Raw genomic sequence first — 25,431 nt, forward strand, 5'->3', positions numbered from 1 at the left:
GTCCTTTACGCTAACTGGGTTAGAAAAACTCAGTTAAGTGTGACATGTGCCAGACATGTGATGGGCATAATTGTAATTTTAACAGGGGAATGTATTATATATATTTTCTTTTCTTTCTCTCTTCTTTCTCTCTAGCCTGCCTTTCTTGCACGGCTACAGTCCGAGTGTTTCCTGGTAATCACCTGGATGTTTTTGGTTGTGTAATTTGAGTTACACAGGAAATCAATGTAATCATATGAACTAATGTCGTATACTAAACCCGGGTCCATTGCTTTTTGCGGGTGAACGTGGCCCGCGCCAAAATCCATCACTGTCAATGAGTTCCCCGCCGGACTCACCACCACCACCACCGGAATCAATAGCCATGAGTGGTGGCCGGAAAACCGACTATAGCTGCTGCTGTACACCCCCTAAACACCCCCGCCGTAGATGCTGCCGTACTGGCGGCCGGAAAACCGACTGTGACCACCATCGTAGGATTCAGATCTACGATTTCGATTTTTCAGATCTGCAATCTGTGATTTCCCAAACTCCACATGAACCTATCGAGCCATATTTGGAAGCCCATTTCGCGCGAATCCCGGCACGCAAATCCTCAACGTTCTCAACTCCTTCCCGCCGGAATTTTATTCCGGCACCGGCGATGGAGAAAGTGATTTGGATAAAAGTGTGTTGAAATCGGTGGCGGTAATTTGTGGGTTTGATTGTTATAAGAGTGTGTTGGTAGGATTTGGGGTTATTGGTTTGTTGATTAAGGGTTTGGAGAGTGAGAGCGATTTGGATAAAGAGTTATCTGCCAGGTGTTTGATGAAAGTCACGGCGAACTGTGACAACGCGTGGTCGGTTTCTGCTCACGGTGGTGTGTCTGCGTTGTTAAAGATTTGTGAAAATGGTTGTGATGATGCTGTTGTGTCTGGTTCGGGTGGTGAGTTGGTCGGTTTGGCGTGTGGGGTGTTGAGAAATTTGATCGGTGTTGATGAAATCAGGCGGTTTGTGATTGATGAAGGTGGAATTCTGTTGTCGATCAAGCTGAATTCGGGTTTAACGAACCTTCTAGGCACAAGGAAGCCGAGTAACCATCTCCGCCTTCGTTCCCGGCGTAAATCAACGGATAGAGACGGTGTTGCACCAATGCGGGCCCACCGTAGACGCTCACACCTGGAATCAGTTTCCCGTTACCTAACTTCACGTCGGCGGGGAAGTCACGGTCAATCGCTCCGGCGCAGACAGTAGCCACCCACGGCGCCACGTTCGTAACAGTCAGTCCGCCGGGACCACCGTTTCTGGCAGAAGCAGAAACAAAAACGCCGTGGTCGGAGGCGCCGTAAGCTCCGATGGCGATGGCGTCGAGGTAGTACGGAATTTATGGTGGCCGGAATTTATGGTGATGGTGGTGGCTTAGAGAGAAAGAAGAGAGAAAGAAAAGAAAATATATATAATACATTCCCCTATTAAAATTACAATTATGCCCATCACATGTCTGGCACATGTCATACTTAACTGAGTTTTTCTAACCCAGTTAGCGTAAAGGACAAAACTTGTAAGAAAAAAAAGTTTAAAGTACACCGCCTGCAAGGAAACTTAGAAAAGGACACGAACCGTAATTCGTCTTATTTTAAAGGACAAAATTTGTAATTCTGTCTAAAAATTATGTATGTATATAAGAATACCATTTCATCTTGCAAAATCATCTTTATGGGCCAATCTTCTACGGGTTTGTTGTTGTCCTTGAGATGTCATAGTTTCAATATACGAACCTTGAGAACACAATCGTTGTTAGTCATATCCAACTGGTTCATGTAACATCTGCCCGAATCCGACCCGACCCAGATACCCGTTTTCTGATCCGATTCTTTTTATGATTTAAAAATTAATTATAATCTTTATAAATCTAACCTTTAATAAATCTTTATGTATATATATATTTTTAAAATGTTCCTTCCGCCTCTCCTTCCTCTTCTTCTCTTTTCTTTCCGCCGTCCCGCCTCCTTTTCTCTTGCCATTCCCCCCCTTTTGTTTAACCCTTGAGCCTTGAACCCCTTTTTCTCTTAACTCCTTGCTTGTCTTTTGGCTCTTCCCGCCTAAGGATGTCTGCGCAGCTCCACGCGCTAAACTCCTTACAAGGAAGCCTGCGTGAAGATTGACTGTTCCTGCGCTACGCGCTAGGAACTATAGTTCTTCCCGCGGCGCGCTAAGAATTGTAATTCTTCCCGCGACGCGCTAAGGATTTATGTTCTTCCCGCGACGCCCTAAGGATTTATGTTCGTTCCGCGACGCGCTAAGGATTTCAGTTCGTTCCGCGACGCGCTAAGGATTTGTGGTTCTTCCCGCAACGCGCTAAGGTTTGTCTGTGACAGCCTTCTGTGTGTGCCTTCGCGCTCACGCACTCAGCTTTCTCGCGCTAAGTCTTGTGTCTTTTATCTTGATTTATCCAGCCGTTTACCTTTGGTGATATCGTATCTTTTGTGCTGTTGACCTAACTTGCTTTGTCTGAAAAGTTGCTTTCGGCGCAGCATGCGCATCAATCCTATTGGTTGACAGAAAAAGGTGACTGACAATATCTTTTGAGATCTTCTTTTCCTTACCTTGAACAGTGTTTGCCTGACATATCCCATGTGCTGTGAACAGTAACCTGACAGCTTTTTCCCCCTTTTCCTGCTGCCATATCTTTTGCTTAGATTTGGTGTGATATCTTCCCCTTTTTCCAGGATTGTGTTCCCTAGGGTTTGCCTATTTATACCCAGCCTTTTCTTTAACATTTCACACACAGACACTTAATCTCTTCTCCTTCTCCCTGCTGAAGATCCTTGCAGCGCAGCCGTCAACATAACTCCAGCTCTCCTTGCCTCTGTTTTCCTTTCTCTTCTTTTCTGCCCCGATCTCGGTTAGTAAATGTTTATAATTTGTTTAAGTAACTCGATGCATATTACCTATGGTTAGTTATAATCTAGACACTAAAACCAATCGTTAAACCAATAATCTTTACTTATAGGTTAACTTGCTTGTTTGGTTCTTGCTTTATTTATCTTCATCGCACCGTTTATCATGTGAGTTATCTCGTACCTAATCCCTTTTTATTTTTAATGTTTTGGGATGTTCATGTGTTTATACATACTTATAGTCTTAAACTGTTTATGAACTTTAGTCGCGCAGTGTCCCATGTGTTGAGGATGTTTACTTGGCTGTTATTTGTATGTGTGTATCATTAACCGCTTTGTTCGGCCTATTCCGAAGTTTTCATGGATCCATTGGATGAACACGGGAGACCAATCGTTTACGGTTTTCTTTGTTTACACTTGCACAGTATGTTTTCTCGTTTTTGTGCTCAATTGGGAGCACGGATTGAACTATGAGCTATGATCTATCTTAGGCTTGATCACAATCTGATTGCACCCTTGCTAAACTCTAGACATACACGTGTTGCGCGCAGTTTTACTGTATTGCATTAAACTTGATTTCTCACCAACACGCAAGTGTTTGACGTTTATTTTAACACATGTTCAGGTTTGCAGTAGCTGTTTTGGAGCTTGTGGACACGTAGGAAGTTTTCTTTTATTTTGGACCTAGATTAAAATGTATCAAGACAAGTTTATGTTGATCGAATACTTTGCTTTATTATATAATGATTTTTGTTGATTTATGTTATCTTGTGTTGCGCTGCGCGCAGCGCGATAAATGTGTATTAATAAATATTGACACCCAATAGTGTCACGGGTAATGAAACAAAATGTGGCGCCCCGATGTATAATCCGCCTTTGGTCGGGGTGTGACAGATTGGTATCAGAGCTCGTTGACTTTAGGATAGGTGGTTAGACGTAACGACCTAGAAAACTTAAGTCCCCTCTCGCGCATGAGAGAAATCTCGTGTTTGCGCGCTTATTGTTAATTACTCGTTATTTACAAATATGCTCGCGCCTGCGCAGTATATGATGTTATGTTTTATTCCGCGATCTTTCGATTTTTGTTTATGTTCGTTTGTTGGAATTGAAAATCCGAGAAGTCATGGTGATACATGAATAGTTGACTTTCAATTCCCATTTACTTTATTATTTTTAAGTTGAAGAGTGAAAAGTCATGGTGATACATGAATTGTCAATCTCCAATGCATATTACTTGTATATTTTATATTGAGGATTGAAAAGTCATGGTGATACATGAATCGTCAATCTCCAATACCCGTTTGCTCGTATATTTTTTTTTTTTTAATTGAGAATTCGGAAGGTCATGGTGATACATGAATTGTCGATTCTCGATTCGAATTTGTTACCTTCATTAAGTCTGCATATAAAGTCATTTACTTTACCTTAACTTTTGTTAGCAACTAACTTCGCGAAACAAGCTTTAACAAGGTTATACTTTGCGCTAAAACGGTTTCTCATAACATGATATTAACTAAAACTAGAACTTTTATAGAATGCCTCCACTATCAGCTCGTCATCAGAGGAGAGAAGCCGCGCGCAGACGTAGGCAGCAACGTTCCCAGGAAATGGCCGCCGCGATAGCCCAAGCCTTAAACCAAAACAATATCAACCACTCTGGTTACAATATTAAATCCTTTCATGCGGGTAAACCTCCAAAGTTCACAGGTCTCGAAGGAGCCACCGTAATGCTCCAGTGGCTCGAGAAAATTGAAAACACTTTTCTCCATACCCATTGCCCTCCAAACCAGCGAACCTTATACGCCTCAAGTGTCCTGGAATCTAGAGCGCTTACTTGGTGGAACGGAGTAACTCATGCGCGTGGCGCAGAGGTTGCTTCTAGCATGCTCTGGGAGGAATTCAAGGAACTTCTGACGCGAGAATTCTGCCCTCCCAACGAAGTCAAGCGCCTCGAAGAGGAATTCTGGAACTTGAAGCAGTACAGTGGCGAAGCGCGCGAGTACGCGACGCGCTTCCACGAACTAAGTTTGCTTGTCCCTCACCTTGTTACCCCTTCCCGCCGAGCCATCGAAAAATTTCTTGGGGGTCTTCCCATGGAAATTCAAGATTCGGTATGGGCGAGAAACCCAGTAACCCTCTCTGACGCCATCGAGTTGGCCGCTGTGCTCAGCGACAACCATGTCAGAGCAGGAACCCTGTTCCTGCGGGGAACTGAAAAGACCAAACCCACCAAGACTGACCCAGAACCAACAGAAACCAAGCCAGAACCCTCAAACCATAAACGAAGGCGCAAAACCAATCATCAAGCTTACGCGCTTACTAACCCACTCGTTGTCCAGCAACCCCTTTACCAACCTCCAGTATACGCGCCTAACCCACTGTCTACCTACCCAACTCCCCCTGTAGTCCATAACTATGCCTTAACTAATCCTGCACTCCCTACCCCGCCAACTAAGAAACCCTACACAGGAAATCAGCCCTTCTGCCCAACCTGTAAATTTCATCACCCAACTCAAGCCTCGTGTAGGCAATGTAACCAATGTGGCCGCGCTGGTCACTCTGCTGAGTACTGTAGAGTCCCTCCCGCCAACCCAATTGTGCAAACACCACCAGTCTACCCGCAGAACCCACAACCAACCTACCAAAACCCACGACCCAGGTCGTGCTATAACTGCGGTGATCCCAGTCATTTCCGGAACGCGTGCCCGAGGCTACAAGTCCAGATTACTCAAGCGAATCCGGTGAACCAAATTTTGAACCAAGTGACGCGCTAACAAACTTATAACCGCGCACCGAGCGCAAGCGATTTATTGACGTAGTTAATGGTACATTTTTTTTATTACGCATCTATACTTTTTGTTACTGGTGCCGATAGTTTTATTTCTCGCGCGTTTGAGCAGAAGCTCGCGCGACCGCGCATTTTGCTTAAGGAAAACTTCTTGTTGAATTGGCTAATGGCGAAACTATTTTAATAAAATCATGGTTTGCACGCTTAACCTTAATGAAAACGATTTTGATCGACCTTATCCCCGTACCTTTTCTTTGCGCATCCTACTTGGAGATAAATTTCGGGACGAAATTTCTTAAAGTAGGGGAGACTGTAACATCTGCCCGAATCCGACCCGACCCAGATACCCGTTTTCTGATCCGATTCTTTTTATGATTTAAAAATTAATTATAATCTTTATAAATCTAACCTTTAATAAATCTTTATGTATATATATATTTTTAAAATGTTCCTTCCGCCTCTCCTTCCTCTTCTTCTCTTTTCTTTCCGCCGTCCCGCCTCCTTTTCTCTTGCCATTCCCCCCCTTTTGTTTAACCCTTGAGCCTTGAACCCCTTTTTCTCTTAACTCCTTGCTTGTCTTTTGGCTCTTCCCGCCTAAGGATGTCTGCGCAGCTCCACGCGCTAAACTCCTTACAAGGAAGCCTGCGTGAAGATTGACTGTTCCTGCGCTACGCGCTAGGAACTATAGTTCTTCCCGCGGCGCGCTAAGAATTGTAATTCTTCCCGCGACGCGCTAAGGATTTATGTTCTTCCCGCGACGCGCTAAGGATTTATGTTCGTTCCGCGACGCGCTAAGGATTTCAGTTCGTTCCGCGACGCGCTAAGGATTTGTGGTTCTTCCCGCAACGCGCTAAGGTTTGTCTGTGACAGCCTTCTGTGTGTGCCTTCGCGCTCACGCACTCAGCTTTCTCGCGCTAAGTCTTGTGTCTTTTATCTTGATTTATCCAGCCGTTTACCTTTGGTGATATCGTATCTTTTGTGCTGTTGACCTAACTTGCTTTGTCTGAAAAGTTGCTTTCGGCGCAGCATGCGCATCAATCCTATTGGTTGACAGAAAAAGGTGACTGACAATATCTTTTGAGATCTTCTTTTCCTTACCTTGAACAGTGTTTGCCTGACATATCCCATGTGCTGTGAACAGTAACCTGACAGCTTTTTCCCCCTTTTCCTGCTGCCATATCTTTTGCTTAGATTTGGTGTGATATCTTCCCCTTTTTCCAGGATTGTGTTCCCTAGGGTTTGCCTATTTATACCCAGCCTTTTCTTTAACATTTCACACACAGACACTTAATCTCTTCTCCTTCTCCCTGCTGAAGATCCTTGCAGCGCAGCCGTCAACATAACTCCAGCTCTCCTTGCCTCTGTTTTCCTTTCTCTTCTTTTCTGCCCCGATCTCGGTTAGTAAATGTTTATAATTTGTTTAAGTAACTCGATGCATATTACCTATGGTTAGTTATAATCTAGACACTAAAACCAATCGTTAAACCAATAATCTTTACTTATAGGTTAACTTGCTTGTTTGGTTCTTGCTTTATTTATCTTCATCGCACCGTTTATCATGTGAGTTATCTCGTACCTAATCCCTTTTTATTTTTAATGTTTTGGGATGTTCATGTGTTTATACATACTTATAGTCTTAAACTGTTTATGAACTTTAGTCGCGCAGTGTCCCATGTGTTGAGGATGTTTACTTGGCTGTTATTTGTATGTGTGTATCATTAACCGCTTTGTTCGGCCTATTCCGAAGTTTTCATGGATCCATTGGATGAACACGGGAGACCAATCGTTTACGGTTTTCTTTGTTTACACTTGCACAGTATGTTTTCTCGTTTTTGTGCTCAATTGGGAGCACGGATTGAACTATGAGCTATGATCTATCTTAGGCTTGATCACAATCTGATTGCACCCTTGCTAAACTCTAGACATACACGTGTTGCGCGCAGTTTTACTGTATTGCATTAAACTTGATTTCTCACCAACACGCAAGTGTTTGACGTTTATTTTAACACATGTTCAGGTTTGCAGTAGCTGTTTTGGAGCTTGTGGACACGTAGGAAGTTTTCTTTTATTTTGGACCTAGATTAAAATGTATCAAGACAAGTTTATGTTGATCGAATACTTTGCTTTATTATATAATGATTTTTGTTGATTTATGTTATCTTGTGTTGCGCTGCGCGCAGCGCGATAAATGTGTATTAATAAATATTGACACCCAATAGTGTCACGGGTAATGAAACAAAATGTGGCGCCCCGATGTATAATCCGCCTTTGGTCGGGGTGTGACAGTTCAACATCGTAATGTTTGATGGTTCCATCTTCCTGTTTAAGAAATATTCAAATTAAAGAAACGATTAAACATTGAATAATGAATAATTATACTTTGAACGAAACAAATAAAAATAATAAAATATATAAGTGAACAAAATTATAAACCTTGTAAAAAACAAATAATATTTTGATCAAGACAGTGAGAATGTGTGAGAATTTTATGTGCAGCTGAGAGTACATATAGATAAATAGAATGTTTTTGAAATTTGAGATTGTTCTATAACAAATAAAGATATAAGTATAGTAAATTTAGAGCATAAAATTAGGGATTTTTTTAATAATCATGGACTAATAAATCATATCAATCAATTAAATTATATGAATCAATTCTAATATATCAAAAAATAGACCAAATTATGATATAATTAAAATTTAAATTGTAATCATTGTGTAGGTTGTTTTATATTAAATCCTATAGATCAAATATCAATTAAACATACTAATCAAAATAAAACAAACTGATAATTGGTATAACACCTGGTGTGTGGCAAAAAAATATTATGAAATCCAAATAATAAAAAATCGTTTATTTTCAATGAACATAACAAAAGTTGTCAAACAAAATAACAATAGTAGATACAACGTAATACCTAATGGTTTAGTGAGCCAACATGTGGTCGATCGATGGTGAAGATAGGCATGGATAGGATGAAATCACTAAGAGTAAACTTCCAGACATTGAACAGGAACATCGATGTGGAAGGTTGATTTTCCGGATTCAATGAAATGAAGCTCGAGATCGGTGGAAGATAATGGAGGTGTGAAAGAGGGAATACTTGATTTAGGTGATTAGGTTAAAAGAGTTTCTATATTATGAAAGAAAAAGAATGGATGTGAAAACGGGTATGGTATAGCGGTGGTAATCCATATTCATATTCAATTCAATATTAAATATTCATTCAATATTTCATATATATTCAATATAGTCAATAGTAAGTTCTTTTTAATTTAGGGAATTAATGAAATTGTTAGTCAATATTCAATCCATATATATTCAAACGGGTTAGGGAATTAATAAAATTGTTTTTGATTTATTTTATTGTTTAGAAAATTAGAGAAGTGAATGATATAATTGGAAACATAGGAAATAAGCCAACAGAAAAGTGACATGTGGACTCAATCTCAATTGTTTTAATAGTATATGTGGATATATATATATATATAGTAATTCCAGTACAAGAAAACAAGGGCTTTCACCGACGGATAAAATGCCATTGAAAAGTACCGTTGAAAAATCACCGACAGAATTCCTCAAAATCTTTATTAGTTAAACTGTACGATTTATCTTTTATTTACACTCCTCATTCAAAGACATAACATATTGATTTGTATTCTGCGATATTCCGCTAGATGGGCATTCGCTTTTTATAAGAAGAAGCGAATTTTATTTTATTTTTTAATTGTGAACTTTTATAAGCAAAGGCCGAAGCCACAATCAACCTCCACAACTTGGAGGAACGCAAGAACAAACACAAACGACTACATCAAAAAGAATTTACATTAATTGGACCAACTTGTCGCCTTGCAACTTGATCTATACTTGTACCAGAGAAAGCTAGAGGACCTAATGTCACAAATAATATCATCCACCTTCGCCTCTTTACCTTTGAAAAACTTCTCATTGCGGGTCTTCTGGATGCACCAACAAGCTATAATAATGATAATACCATGAATAACCTCATGGTCATGCACAAAAAGAGGCAAATTAAGTATCAAGTTTTCTACGGGTTGTGCATAAAAGAAGCAAATTAAGTATCAAGTTTTCTACCATTGATTTTATGTATTAATTAATGGATTATACATGCATATTTACCAAGAAATACTTGAAAGCTAAGGAACTCAAAACCAAGAGAGGAGATGGAAATGGAGAAAGATTGTCTACAGACACAATATATGATTATGACAAGTATAATGATCTTGGGAATCCTAATCAGGGAGCTAAATTTGCAAGGCCGACGTCAGGAGGTGAAACAAACCCACATCTGAGGCGTTGTCGTACAGGACGTCCCTCCACAAGTACTGGTAAGTTTGTTTCTTAATTCGAGATATTGGATGTTAATAATCCCAACTTTGACCTATTGGTCGACGCTAAACCCAACTTAAAAATTATTTTCTAACAGTCCCAACGATCAGCATATTTTCCTCCAGCAATCTTATATGTGTTTTCCATTTCATCAAAAAGCTAAAGGAGTTATTTTTCTATTTACGGGATTGCTGGAGGAAAATGAGTTAAAACTTGGGACCGTAAGAAAATATGTTTAAGGTTGAATTTACCGCCAGCTAATATGTCAAAGTTGGGATTATTAAAATCCAATAACCCTTTTAATGTTCCAAATAGTAAGATTGGTTACTCATGAAAACCAAGAAAGTAATATAATTCCCTAATACTATATAGATGAAATTACTGAAAAGCCAATGAATGCAATGATTTCTTCAACTTATGTTCCAAGAGATGAAGTTTTTGAGGGGACAAGGCGCAAAGATATCATGAATGATATTTGGAAGGGAGTGATAATATTCCTCCCATGGCCACTTTCTACAACCAGAATGGTGTGTCTAGGAATATTACAGATTTTACAAGTCTTTATAAGAATATGAATATGCATGGACTATTGAAGGTTTGGGATATCTTCAAGTTTGATACACCAAAAAACGTGCCTTGTAAGTGCAAACACGACTAGCAAATCAAAGTTATGTGCAATCATCATTTATATTGTTTGTAAATCATAAAATAAACGTCACTGAAATTCTAGGGAATGTAACAAGCTACGTGCAAGAAGATGAACTTGCTCGTCAAACCCTTGTTGGGATAAACCCTGTGAGCATAGAAAAGTTGAAGGTTATATGTTCCTATATATTCGATCTCAATCAAACCGATCATAAGATCAATTGCTAGCATTACTTTAACGACATTCAGTTATGTATCTACAGGTATTTCCTCTTGTGAGCAAACTGCTTGGCGACCCTTCATTATATGGACCACCAGAATCAGCTCTTAAAGAGGAACACATTATAAGTCACCTCAATGGAATGTCTGTACGACAGGTACATCTTCCAACAGACGTTGATTAATAGAATATAAGAAGCACTAATGATTTAGAAATGGGAAAATAATTACCAATATAATCAGGGAATTAAAAAGTAACCAAAATTGTCAAAACCAACAGAAAAAATGACATATAAGCCCTTTGCCATCACTAATCACCAGCTTAAGTTTAACCCGGACGTAAAAAAATTCATGTAAAAATGAGTTGGCAACACTATAGCCTGACATGTTTCTCATTTGGGCTAAGGTGGTGCCTAAGCATGAATAAACAGGATAGGTGCCTTGTCTGTCACGACTCCAGAGGTGGCCAACAAGACACACCTCTGGAGCCTTAGCTGGCATGATACCCATGTAGCCCTTTTATTTACGTATAGGGCCATTATTAGACAGTTTAGATACATACATACATATTAGTATAATAGAAGGGCTTGTGTGTAATTATGTTTATTACTTATATCCTTTGTAATCTGATGTTACGTAATACAATATACAATACATCTTTACCAAGATTAACTTGGTATCAGAGCCTTGCTCTGCAACCCTAAAACAGCCGCCACCATCACCCTCCTCTCCTCTTTTTCGATCAACTGATCTCCAGCAAATACAAATCAATGGCGTTGCTTCCCTCCTTCACTACAGCCGAAAAGACCAATCACAACTCTCACAAATTCGGTTTCACCCTCTCTTCCACTAACTATGGTTATTGGAAAACAATGATTCAACCTTTTCTTGTAACCAATAAACTTTTTGGTTATGTAGATGGAACTATCCCGTGTCCAGATTCCACCATTACAACTTCTTCTGCCAGCAAAGAAATCCCTCCCACAACCCAACCGAACCCTAATTATGAAACGTGGGTCTCCAATGATGCCCATGTACGTATGTTGCTTCTTTCAACAATTTCTGAAGGTGTCTTTCAACATGTTCAGGGCACCACTTCTCGTGAATTATGGCTGGCTTTGGAGCATGCTTTTGCTCCCAACACATCCTCTCGAGTGTACACACTAAAACAACAACTTCTCAGAATCCAGATGACAGATGATGAAACTATTACAGCATATCTCACAAGAGCACAAGGGTATGCTGATGCCTTGGCAAACATCGGAGAACCGGTAAAAGAAAATGATCTAGTTATGCATGTATTGACCGGCCTTCGTAATGAGTACAATATCTTGAAGTCCACTGTATTAGGACGTCAATTTCCTACTGCCTTTTCTGAATTAAATGGTCTTATCTCAGATCATGATTATATGGTTAAGAAACCTGATCCGGTTTCTCCTCAGGTTTTCACGGCTACCACCACTAAACCGTCCCCACCTACGGCCACCTCTTCCATACCTAATGACATTGTTGCTGCTCTTCAACAGCTTATGTCTCAACTAGGTCTCCCACAGACGCCATTTTCACAGCCGCAAGCCATGTATGCTTCCCGTGGTCACGGTCGCGATTATTCAAATAGAGGTCGTGGGGGACGTGGCAACTCTCGCTATTACAACAACAATGGTGGTAATCATGGTCAATTTAATTGGTCAACTAATCAAAATCTGGTTCATGGTACTTGTAACAGGTGTGGAATTGGACATATACCATCTCTTTGCCCCAATCGTGATCCGAATACATTGAGGTCACCGCAACCAACTGCCAACTATGCTGATTTCCGCTCACAAGCATCAACTGCATGGCTCCCAGACACTGGCTCCAACAGTCATGTTGCATCAGACCTTCACGGCCTTGATAATTCTACACCCTATTACGGTGAGGATTCTCTTCATGTTGGCAACGGTGAGGGTTTACATATATTGGTTCAACCAAAATTCATTCCACCACAAAAACTTTTTCCATATCTGACATACTTCGTTCTCTTAATAAAGTTGCTTTTTCTGCTGTTCGTGCTTCTACTGATACATGGCATCGAAGACTTGGGCATCCACATCCAGATCTTTTGAAGTCTATGATTTTAAATTTCTCACTTCCTGTCAGTAATAAAAGTTTGAGTTTCTCTTGTACTTCTTGTCACATGGGGAAATCCTCAAAACTTCATTTGTTATCATCAACTTTTCAGAGTAATAATGTTTTGGATTTGATTTTTTATGATGTTTGGGGGCCTACACCTGTTAAATCATCAAATGGTGATAGTTACTTTTTACTCTGTGTTGATCATTTCACTCGCTACATGTGGTTTTATCCGTTTAAACATAAATCTGATGTTTGCACGGTTTTCAAACAATTTCATGCTATGGTTGAATGACAATTTAACACAAAATTAAAATCTATTCAAACAGATTGGGGTGGTGAATTTCGACCCCTTTCTCCCTACTTTTCATCACTTGGTATAATACATCGCTTATCTTGTCCTCACACAAGTGAACAAAATGGTTTTGTTGAGCGACGTCACAGACATGTTGTTGAAACCGGGCTTACTCTTCTCGCTCAGTCGGGTGTCCCTCAACGTTTTTGGCACTTTGCTTTCGACACCGCCGTGTATCTCATAAATCGCATGCCCTCTCGTGTTGCTTCCAAAATCTCTCCGTTTGAACACATTTTCAAACGAGCACCTGACCTTTCCTTTTTACGTGTGTTTGGATGCCAATGCTATCCTCACTTACGTCCTTACAATAAACACAAAATGGATTTTCGTTCTACACCGTGTGTCTTTCTAGGTTATAGTTCTTCTCACCATGGTTACCGTTGTCTAGATTCCCACACACATCGCCTCTATATTGCACGACATGTCCGTTTCAACGAACATCTTTTTCCATTCTCTCAACCACCACCTATCACAACTCCTTCCCCACAACCTGATCTTATGTATCCTCATTTCCCATACCTCCAAATTTTCCCAATTCTTCTAACTCATCTACCACACCAGATCCCATTTCAACCCCTATGGCCTCACCACAGACACCACCTGTCACCACAAACATCCCTGATCCAGCCCTAACACCGACACCACCTGTCATCACAAACATCCCTGATCCAGCCCCACCTTCACCTCAAACAACCCACACACCTTCCATTCAAACCTATCAGCGACGTCCCAAACAATCCACAACTACACAAACACAGTCTACCCAACCCACTCAATCATCCACCACTGCTCCTCCCAACCGCACCCGTCCTGCCAACCTTAGACCAAATCCCTCTAAAACTAAACCTTACCAACCATCTGCCTTTACCGCCACCTCTGACCCTACCCAAACTGAACCCACCACCTTCACCGTTGCACACAAATACCCTCAATGGTGGGATGCCATGGCTGCTGAATACAACGCACTTGTGAAAAATGGTACATGGACTTTGGTTCCACCAGTTTCGAATGTTAATGTAGTTGATTGCAAGTGGGTTTATAAGATCAAATGGGATCAACATGGAGCCATTACAAGGTACAAGGCTCGTCTCGTTGCCAAAGGTTTCAATCAATAGGCTGGTATTGACTATCATGAAACCTTCAGTCCAGTTGTCAAGGCAACCACAATTCGCATGGTTCTTTCCTTGGCCGTTACCCGCGGGTGGTCTCTTCGACAATTAGATGTTCAAAATGCATTTTTAAATGGTGATTTGCGTGAGACAGTTTATTTAAGACAACCACCCGGATTTACTGATCCTGCCAAACCAGACCATTTATGCTTGTTGCACAAATCTCTATATGGTCTAAAACAGGCACCTCAGGCATGGTTCCAACGCTTATCTGGGGCTCTTCAACATCTTGGCTTTAAAGGGTCAAATACTGATCCTTCACTTTTTATTTACTCCCAAGCAAGTACTCTTTTATACATGCTCGTGTATGTTGATGATATTATTTTGAAGGGCAACAGTCCGGCTGCCATTGACAAAGTTGTTCAACATCTGAGTACTACCTTTGCTCTGCAAGATATGGGAAATCTGTCTTATTTCTTGGGGATTAAAGTTACATCCAACGGGCCTAATTTATTGCTTTCACAAAAGAAGTACATCTTGGAGATTTTAAACAAAGCAGGTCTCTCCACATCGAAGCTTGTTTCATCTCCGTGCTCCACCTCAGCTAATCTAGCTCTTGGTAACAGTCCCCCCTTTGACAACCCGGTAAAGTATCGTCAGCTTGTCGGAGCTTTGCAATATCTCACCCTGACACGACCGGATATCGCCTTTGCAGTTAACAAAGTTTGTCAATTTATGTATTCGCCTACACAAAATCATTGGTCAGCTGTTAAACGAATCCTCCGTTATCTTCAGGGAAGTTTAGATCATGGTCTTCTTTTTCAACGATCTTCTGGCGCCACATGCTTATACTGATGCTCACTATCGACCTCTCACTGCCTACTCAGATGCAGACTGGGCAGGTTGTCCAGATGACCGTCGATCCACAGGGGGTTTTGCCATATATCTTGGATCTAATCTTGTCTCTTGGTCAGCTCGGAAACAACGTACGATATCCATGTCATCAACTGAATCTGAATACAAATCATTAGCCGATACAGTTACTGAACTAACTTAGCTTGAAGCGCTTCTCCGTGAACTTGGAGTACCAGTTAAGTCTGCTCCCATCTTATGGTGTGATAATCTTGGTGCCACATACTTATCAGCTAATCCAGTCTTTCACGCTCGCACAAAGCATGTTGAAGTTGATTTTCATTTTGTGCGAGAAAAGGTTGCTCAAAGAAGACTGTCTGTTCAGTTTATCTCCACACATGACCAGATTGCTGATGTCTTTACCAAGCCACTGCCCTCAGATCGATTCATGCTTCTACGGGACAAGCTACAGCTAGTTTCCCGGGCTTAGCTTGAGGGGGACTATTAGACAGTTTAGATACATACATACATACATATTAGTATAATAGAAGGGCTTGTGTGTAATTATGTTTATTACTTGTATCCTTTGTAATCTGATGTTACGTAATACAATATACAATACATCTTTACCAAGATTAACTGACATAGGCACCATTGTAGCCGTATTGAAACACATGACATGAGGGGCGAAGGTTATGAAGGACCCGCGGTGTCCCCGGTCACCCTCGTTTTTCACTTAGTAGTGTAAATTTTCGCGATTTCGTATGAAAATTTTTACAGGTATTGACACCCATAAAATATGTTTCCGCGACTTTGGGCACTCCTTTGATTAAGCCCAAGTTTCGCCACTACATGACATGATAAGGTGTTGCCAACTCAATTTTGTATTAAATTTAGTGGTGCCCATGGTGTTAGATGACATTGCTCTATTAGTTTTGCCTATTTTTGAGATTTTTGTTAGTTTTTAGTTCCATGCCTATTATTTTGGATGAATATTAGCCAAACATGCCTATGTCGGTAATTTTACGTATAGAAATGTTGGTGTTGATTTTTCTGTTTGAATTTCAAACTCTATTTTTTTTACTTTCAGGCCTTGGATGAAAACAAGCTGTTCATATTGGATTACCATGACATTTACCTTCCATTTTTAGAGAGGATCAATGCCCAAGAAGACCGAAAAGCGTATGCAACCCGTACAATCTTCGTGTTGTCAACATTGGGAACTCTAAATCCCATTGCAATCGAGCTCAGCCTTCCTCCAAATGACACCAATTTCCCGTCAAAACAAGTTCTCACTCCTCCAGTTGATGCAACCACCAAGTGGCTGTGGAATCTAGGCAAAGCTCATGTATGCTCTAATGACACCGGTGTTCACCAACTTATCCATCATTGGTATGTCAAATGTACTTGTGAATTTGCACCCTTTTCAAAATGGCAAGCAAAAAATACAAATTACTGAGTTTATATATTGGATATATAGGTTGCGGGTTCATGCATGTATCGAACCATTCATAATAGCCACTCACCGACACTTGAGCTCAATGCATCCAATTTTCAAGCTTCTAAATGTCCACATGAAACATACACTCTCAATAAATGCAATGGCACGTGAGAGTCTTATATCTGTAGAAGGGATTATAGAGAGCCACTTTTCTCCTAGGAAATACAGCATGGAGATGGTATGTGCTGCCTATTGTGACTGGTGGCGCTTTGACTTGGAAGGTCTTCCTGCAGATTTAATACGAAGGTAAGAATTCAACACCATTAGACCAACAAAGAAAAAGAAAAATAAAAAAAAAGTTTAAATAATTAAATAGGGGCTAGCGCGCAGCTTGCTGTCTGTTTGCCTTCTATTTCGGTGTAAAAGAATATATATATATATATATATATATATATATATATATATATATATATATATATATATATATATATATTATTTTAATGGAATATTTGAAGTCAAATAGTCATGATAGCTTAAAAACAACATATAACATTTTCTATGAACTTTACTCGACTTTGGTTGCAGAGGAATAGCAGTACCTGATGAAACAAAGCCCCATGGGCTAAGACTACTCATTGAAGACTACCCATATGCCAATGATGGGCTTCTCATTTGGTCCGCAATTCAAGAGCTTGTGCATACTTGTGTAAATCATTACTACCCGGATGAAAATGCTATTATATCGGACACAGAACTTCAGTCATGGTATAGTGAAGCCGTTAATGTGGGGCACGCCGATCTTCGTGAAGCTAATTGGTGGCCTAAACTAAGCACTCCTGAGACACTTGCAGAGATACTAACAACTCTAATATGGATATCAACGAGGCAACATGCAGCACTTAATTTTGGGCAGTATCACTACGGCGGATATGTTCCAAATAGGCCACCACTTATGCAAAAACTTATACCCCAACAACATGACCTTGAGTTTGCAAGTTTCATGGCTGATCCACACGGCTATTTTGTTGCTTCTTTGCCTAGTTTGATAGAATCAACAAAATACATGGCCATTATTGATATAATCTCGGCACATTCACATGAGGAGGAGTATCTTGGAGAGATGAAAGATGTGTACACTGGGTGGCCTTGTGAGCCAAAGATTATTGAGGCATTTTATAAATTTTCAGTGGAAGTTAAAAGAATTGAAAGTGAGATAAATAGGAGGAATGGTGATACAAGGCTTAGGAACAGATGTGGTGTTGGAGTTCCTCCTTACGAGCTTCTCATGCCAACTTCAAATCCTGGGGTTACCGGCAGAGGTGTACCGAATAGCATATAACAATCTGAAAGCACACTGAATAATAATGCAGTTTATGGTCGTTTAAAATAAAGCCGGTCAGGAGTGTTAAGTCAAGAAGACCGATATATATAAAAGGATGCATAAAGCAACTATTATTACATGAATTATTATAGTTTTATATCCTAAGTATCATCATTATGTTATTTTCAACCGTCACTTTGAAAGGGTGCAATTGATGAAAGTGCATTTTCATCATTTGTATACAATATTCAGTGTAATCAAACAAAAGTGTTGTAATAAACATAAGGCAGACAGCAATTGCTAAATCATAAGGCAGTTCAGTTTACTACTTTTACTGTGATGATACCACTAGTATTTATAATCTGACTGACAAAAATCATAAGGCAGGCAGAAATTACTAAATGAAATGTTGCACACTATGCAGCCCATGAAGCAATAGTTGGTTTGCACTTAAGTTTACTGAACCTATAGACTTCTATTTTTCCCTTCAAATTTCTGGTATAAATATAAGAAATTATAAATAATTTGTAATTTAATACATGTTTAAATTACAAAAAGGAAGCAAAATTGCAAGGTAAAATTCATTATCATGATCTTAAAAAGTATATATACAACTAAAATTGATAAACCAATAAAACTAATTTTTTTATGTACAAATCTTTTTAGTTTGGAGTTGTCCCAACAACTTTGCGGTGCCGCCTTGAACCGAACCTTCTTCGACGTCTCGCGGATGGGATCTTTGTGGAATTACTTACAATATGTTCCATGCTTGTTTCTAAAGCTGATATGTTTGGTGTTTCAACAGTCAGGGCGGAGGGTGGTTGCATAGTAACCGTAGGAGGTGCTCCAGGAAGAGTCAGCAGCAGTGGCAGTGGCGGCAATAGAGGTGGTGGTGGTGGCGGTGGCCAATGCTCGAGAATATCACGATGGTATCCCTGAAAGAGAGGAACCAATAGAATCAGCATTGTCAAATAAGACAATTGTAGAAAATCTTCAAAATCAAGAAAGTCAAAGTGGATCAAGAAAGTTGCATGACATTGACTTTTGATATCAAAAGAATCAATTTTTAAATCCAAAATCTTGAAAATCTTTAGAAATCTTTTTAACCATGTGCAAATCTTATCAAAACTTTCAAAATAACACCACTTAAGTTTGAAACCAAACACTAATCAAGATTACATTAGAAAAAAGTCATAAACCATCTTTTGACTTTATAAAATTAGAGGTAACAATATCAACATAGAATAAATACCTGAACAACAAAATTTCGCCTTTGACAATCCCAAAACATATGAACGGTCCAATTCGTTTTAGATGTGATCTTATCCCTCACGGTTGAAAAACTAATCTGATCTCGTGAAGTAAACCGGTCAACTTCATTGAACCAAAGACAAGTAAAAAGGTTCGATATAGGAATATGTTCCCGTATTACCACGCATCCTTCCGGTACATCTGCATAATTAAAACAAAATTAAACACAAACTAATTAACAAATTATACAAACTAATGATAATTGTGTGTATTATACCGCTTCTAATAGGAAGTTTAGCCTCAGAATACGGGGTCAGCCCCTCTTTTCTATAAAAGTCAATTTGTAAGTCAATGGAAGCATTGTCATACTTTGCAGCTGCTTTATTAGCTTCGGCTTCTACAAACACATCAAACCGCTTGTAATGTCTAGATATGGCAAAACTAGCATTCTCCCTCCACAAGAACCTGAATATTATAAAGATTTAAACTTTTAATATTATATAAGAACATATAATAACATTACATTAAAAAGTTAACACCTTTCAAGAATTTGATACGGGTCCACAACGAGCTCGAGTTTTCCATCAACCCATAGCGAATAACGAACGTTTGGGAAAAGCCTATGTAATAAAAGTTTTGGAACCTGCAAATATGTAACTTTATTATGAATAATATTCTATAAGCTCGAGTTTTTACTTTATATCACGTAAATAATATACCTTTCCATTGCGTCTTGGATCAGAATACGGTAAATTATGGACAACTACGATTTGCCATAATCCGATCCGTTTGCTATCATCAAGATCACTTGAGTTTCTCAAAAAACTAGCAGTTTCTTCATCAACAAACATGAAAAAGCATACATCTTTCTTTGCGGTTTCACTGATGTTTTTGGGTTGTTTAATCATGTCATACGCGCCTAACAAACACGAACTATAAAAAGATTGACAAGTTATAAAGTAGTAAACTTTGAGTAGAGTGTTTTAATATGATACCAAAGATGGCGGATGCAACGAGCACTCCCCGACACTGATCCATCTCAAAAAGGTCCGAATCATCAATATCAAATCCGGTTTTGTGGCCCGGTTTATCTCCTTTAACAAATCTGCTTGCATAGTTATGTATTAACTAGAGAAGAATTAACGAAAATAAATAAAATATATTTTGAACCATTTAATTATGAATTTAGGGCTAGCAAAACATGTTTAACCATGTTAAAAGGGTCAGGCACAACACAATTAACACAGTTACCAAACACAAACACGCCTCGTTTAACTAAACGTATCATTGAACATGAACACGGACATGTATCAAAAACGGGCTACACGACACAAGCTGTACAACGCGATTAAAAATAACCCGTTCAGCAACACAAATGACACGACCCAACCTGTTTTATAGTTTTAGTTTTAGGAATATATTATTTTAGGATATAATAAATATCATATATCATATATCATATATCATATAATTCAAATATTCATATACTCATATATTCAATATTTAATATATTTAATCATTTAAAATAATTATATAGTCTTGATAAACGAGTTATAAAAATTCTGTGTGCCTGTTAAGCCATTTAACACGATTAGTTAAACGGGTTTAATTGTGGCCTAAACATGTCAATCCATTTATGAACCCAACCTTTTTAACTCAAACCCAAAACCGCTTAATTTCGTGTCAAGTTGTACCGTGTTAACAGTTCGTGTCAGGAATTTCCATTCATACTTATCAATGTGTTGATTCTGGTTATGTATTATCTCTAACGGGTCAAACATGCAAAAGTATGCATTATCCCCTAAATCATGTTGTTTAAAAAAATAGATTATTATCATAATCATATTTTGTAAACTATCTCTGTAAAATCTTATAAAATTTGGACGAAAGGTGTTTCAGGTCAATGTCAACCCAATTCGACCCATACCAACAAAGTACACATATTAAACCGCTTTGGAGAAAATCATACCCGCAATGGACAGTCATTGACTCTTTTATGTCAAAAGATTCAAGTCTTTGCTTCAAAGAAGGATATCCACCGAATTCAGAACCACCAAATTCACTTTTGGTTAGATTTTCTTCATGAATGTATGTCAAATTTTGAAGAATCGGAGAAAATGACGAGGCATTTGGCATCATTGAAATAGCTTCTACCACAGGAAGGTAACACACCGGACATGCTGGCATGTCGCAAAATGGAAATAAAAGTTAGAAAAATATATAAAATTTTAAAATGAAGTGTGAGGTTATAAAAACTCACGACGTGGGCCCGTTCTTTTCTTTTCTGCAGGTGGTGGCGGCATTGGGAAGTTTTCGCAAGGGTGGCCATGAGGAAGGGTGTATCCAGTGAAATAAATAGGTGGTGGCGGCAGTGATGGTGGCAGCGTTGTCGGTGGTGGTGAGACGGTTGTAATTTGTTTGTCGTTATTTAAAGTAATCTTCATATCATGATTTGTTGATGAAGAATTAATATCATTTACTTTTTGTTCATTAGCAATTATTGGTGAAGAATTTGTGATGGAATCGTTCTTGAAGTCTAAACTTTGGATATTCTGAACTTCTTGTGTAACCTCGCCTGCAAGATCAATCAAGATTTTAGTAAGTATCGGTTACAACGAGGGGTTGATCGCGATCAAAAATGCAAGTTGAGCTAAAAATGTACAAACTTTAGTACAATGTACAACGACCCGGAATCCAAATCAAGCTAAAAATCAATAAAAATGTAGTAAATTTGTTATATTACTAAAGAAAAGATGGTAACCTGAGGTAAATGTGTACAAAATGCAGTCAAGTTAAAGACCCATAAATGAAATTCAGCCCAAAACTAAACAAAATGCAGTAAGTTAATACACATTAAATATTAGTACAGATCAAGTTATGAAATTGAGCTAACTTTGTACAAAAAGGACCATTTAATAATGACTCAAAAACTAAATTGAGCTCAGTATTAATCAAAATAAAGATGGTGTTCACACAATTTTGTTAAAAATGTACAACACTAAGCCAAAAATTAACCAAGATTCAAACACAATTAATAACAATGAACCGACATAACAAACCGCAAACTCTCGGAAACAAATAGAGCTACAATCAAGCAAATTTGATCTTTAAGAGGATAAAAATCACACCTTTGCCAACATAAAGTACCCACAACAAAGCTGCAACTGAAACCAGACACAAGAACATCATTCCAACTTTCTTCCTATGCAGAAACATAAACATCCACATGAACATATTCTCCTTGTCTTTATTAACAAACATCTTATTAGGTTTTCTTGAAGCAACTGGTGGTGTTGACTGATTATGTTTTTGTCCATTTTGAATCTGTTGTTGATGTTGCAATAAAGAGCCATAGCTTGATGATCTTATACCCAATGACCCACTAGTCATTGTTGTCTTTCCTCCAAAATCTCAATCTACAAACCAAATTATTATCAAAGTTTCAATTTTTCAATGGTTTAATCCAATAAAGCAAGAATCTTTACCTCATTGGCAACCCTAATTCTTGATAATTTGCAGATCCAATGGGTTTCTTGAGTTGTTGATTGTTTATCAGAAAACCCACAAAGATTTGGGTTTGAGGGGTCTGGTGAAGAAGAAGATGTGCAGAGCAAATAATAATAATATTTCAGCTGCTCGGTTATTTTCGGTTGTAAAAGATCCTTATAAAGATTTGTATGTATAGATTTTAGTGGCACAATCTATGGGTGGGTGAGTTTAACTGGCATTTAATATTTTATTTTATTTTATTTTATTTTATTTTATTATTGTTATGTGATGTGAAAACAATGTGCCCTAAATGAAGGCAAAGCCCACCATCAATGGGATGATGTGTTATGGGGATGGGGTGGGTATTTATCGAAACATGGATTTATAATTGGATGTGATCTTTATATACCATATTTACAGTGACTAGTTGTGTTAATCGGGTCAATTTAAACGGGTTTTAGGTTAATCAGGTCGGGTTAGTAAGATTTTTATTTAAAAAATCTAGCCCGCAACCCGGTCCTATTAAGGTTCGGGTTAGTTGAGTTCAGGTTACTTGGGTTTCGGGTTAACCATGTTGCTCTACATTTTTAAGTTAGATTTTTGTGTTTGTAACTTGTGGGTTGCAATATTTTCATGGAAAATTGAATTTTAATAATCTCAACTTAATGCAGTTGGCCAATAATAATCCCAACTTTAAAAATAGCTATCACTGGTCCCAACTTCCACACTATTTGTTTTCATTGAATCTTCGTTAAAAAAAACTTAACGGCGTTAAGTTTTTTCAAATTTCAAACTGATATTTTAGGGCTTTTGATCAGAATGAGGATACGAGTCGATTGATGTAAAACATAACTTGAAACGGCGCTTCAAACAACTTGATTTTTGTTAATTAATAGTTTAAACACCGGAATTGAAGCATCATTTAGTTGTTTGGACCACTGTTTGGAGGTAAGTTTTACATCAATCGACTCGTATTCTCATTCCGATGAAAAGCCTTAAAATATCAGTTTGAAATTTGAAAAAAACTTAACGTCGTTAAGTTTTTTTTTTTAACGAATGTTCAATGAAAACAAATAGTGTGAAAGTTGTGACCAGTGACAGCTATTTTTAAAGTTGGGATTATCATTGGCCAACAACATTAAGTTGGGATTATTAAAATCCAATTTTCCTATTTTCATTCCCCTCAATTTTCAATTTCTATCATAAGTAACTATCTTATAATTATTTGTATATTGTTTTTATAAACCTCAACTATCATCTTTTGGTCGTTGTTGGTCCCAACTAATGAATTGGTTGCTGACGGTCCAATCTTTTAACGTATTTGTTACCAGCGGTCTGCGACTAACAGAATCCTAACGTCGTTAGTCGCAGGTCGCTGGAAAAACGTTTTTTGCTAGAAATCTCACATTTTTTTTCGAAAAACTTAACATTTTCGTCCCAAACATCTTTGTAATATTGGATCCGACCTTTAAGAACATTTTTATAGTAAAAAAACTCAATTATTGAGGTCGTCGGAACCCTATAACCATCGTCGAAATCGGTTAGTGGTGGTTGGTTTGTGGTGAGTCAGTCGGTGGTGGTGGCGTTGTTTAGGTTGACTTTTCCGAAAAAAAGTGCGACTTTTCTGGCCAAAACCGTTTTTCCAGCGACTTGCAAGTAATGGCGTTAGGATTCTGTTAGTCACGGACTATTAGGAACAAATACGTTAAAAGATGAGACCGTTAGCAGGCAATTCGTTAGTTGAGACCGAAAACGACTAAAAGATAATACTTGGGATTAATAAAAACCAGTATACCTATAATTGTATATAGGCATGTAAACGAATCGAACATGCATGAACAAGGGCATATCTATGTTTATTCATTTAACTTTAAACGAACAAGAACGCTTAATCGAACAAGTATTTGTGTTCATGCTCGTTTGTTTCAATATTGTATTTAAACTTATCAATCACCACTAGTCGGGTTATTCGGGTTAACACGAAACCCGACTTTTGTCCAAAAATAAACCTGAAACCCAGCCTTATTAACAATTCGAGTTATTCGGGTTAATTTGAATAACCCGATTAATACTTTTTGACCCTATTTAACACGACCCTAATTAGTTTATTCGGGTTCGGGTTAGGTCGGGTTAATCAGGTTCGGGTATTTGGACACCTTTAGATTTGTGATTGTACAAACTTATACAACGTGTATGGGGATGTACAAGTCGTATAGGCCACGTATGACTGACAAGTGTACGTAGTGAACACACAAAACCGTTTTTTAAGGTCTTATATGGCTCGTATAGAACATATAGACAAAAGGTAGTGTGCAAAAATCTATGATAATGTATGTGCTTTGTAAAACCTACAACTAATTTATTTATGACTCAAATTCTTAATAATACTCAAAAGAAATGATCTTATCATGTGTCATGTATGTGGAGAAAGAAAAATCATTATAAGTGAGTTATTATCTTAATGTCATTTTCATTATTCTTTTATTCTTAAATTAATCTCCACCATCCAAATTTAATATCAATTAATTAGATTTCGTCTCACACTTCTCATTTTTATTATACCTTTGTATTTTAAATTTACCCTTACTTATAATTTGTTTATACTTTAACCATTGTTCA

General features: G+C 38.4%; 1 protein-coding gene and 1 pseudogene across 1 annotated transcript; one reads left to right on the plus strand and one right to left on the minus strand.

Moving 5' to 3' along the window:
• Window positions 1-18,090, plus strand: part of LOC143624887 (linoleate 13S-lipoxygenase 3-1, chloroplastic-like) — a 33,732-nt pseudogene extending 15,642 nt beyond the window's left edge.
• Window positions 18,091-18,734: 644 nt separating this feature from the next.
• Window positions 18,735-23,047, minus strand: LOC143624888 (putative hexosyltransferase MUCI70). The gene is made up of 10 exons (XM_077095386.1): window positions 22,809-23,047; window positions 22,452-22,739; window positions 21,584-21,898; window positions 21,293-21,503; window positions 20,319-20,428; window positions 20,043-20,242; window positions 19,863-19,966; window positions 19,601-19,788; window positions 19,325-19,524; window positions 18,735-19,007 (listed from the first exon to the last, which is right to left on the minus strand). Exons 2-10 carry the CDS (start codon window positions 22,711-22,713, stop codon window positions 18,735-18,737), a joined length of 1,863 nt encoding a protein of 620 aa, XP_076951501.1. The 5' UTR covers window positions 22,714-22,739; window positions 22,809-23,047.
• Between the last annotated feature and the right edge of the window lie 2,384 nt (window positions 23,048-25,431).

Source organism: Bidens hawaiensis, unplaced genomic scaffold (assembly GCF_021521415.1).
Source record: "Bidens hawaiensis isolate Kalapana, Puna unplaced genomic scaffold, B.hawaiensis_p1.1 tig00003988_1, whole genome shotgun sequence".
NCBI classification, from domain to species: domain Eukaryota; kingdom Viridiplantae; phylum Streptophyta; class Magnoliopsida; order Asterales; family Asteraceae; genus Bidens; species Bidens hawaiensis.

Excerpts from the sequence above, each read along its gene's own strand:
- LOC143624888 (XM_077095386.1), bottom strand. The coding sequence starts at position 22,713 with ATGACTAGTGGGTCATTGGGTATAAGATCATCAAGCTATGGCTCTTTA. Across the intron at positions 21,899-22,451 it reads GGTACTTTATGTTGGCAAAG|GCGAGGTTACACAAGAAGTT; the intron begins GTGTGATTTTTA and ends TTGATCTTGCAG. Across the intron at positions 20,243-20,318 it reads CGTTGCATCCGCCATCTTTG|GCGCGTATGACATGATTAAA; the intron begins GTATCATATTAA and ends CGTGTTTGTTAG.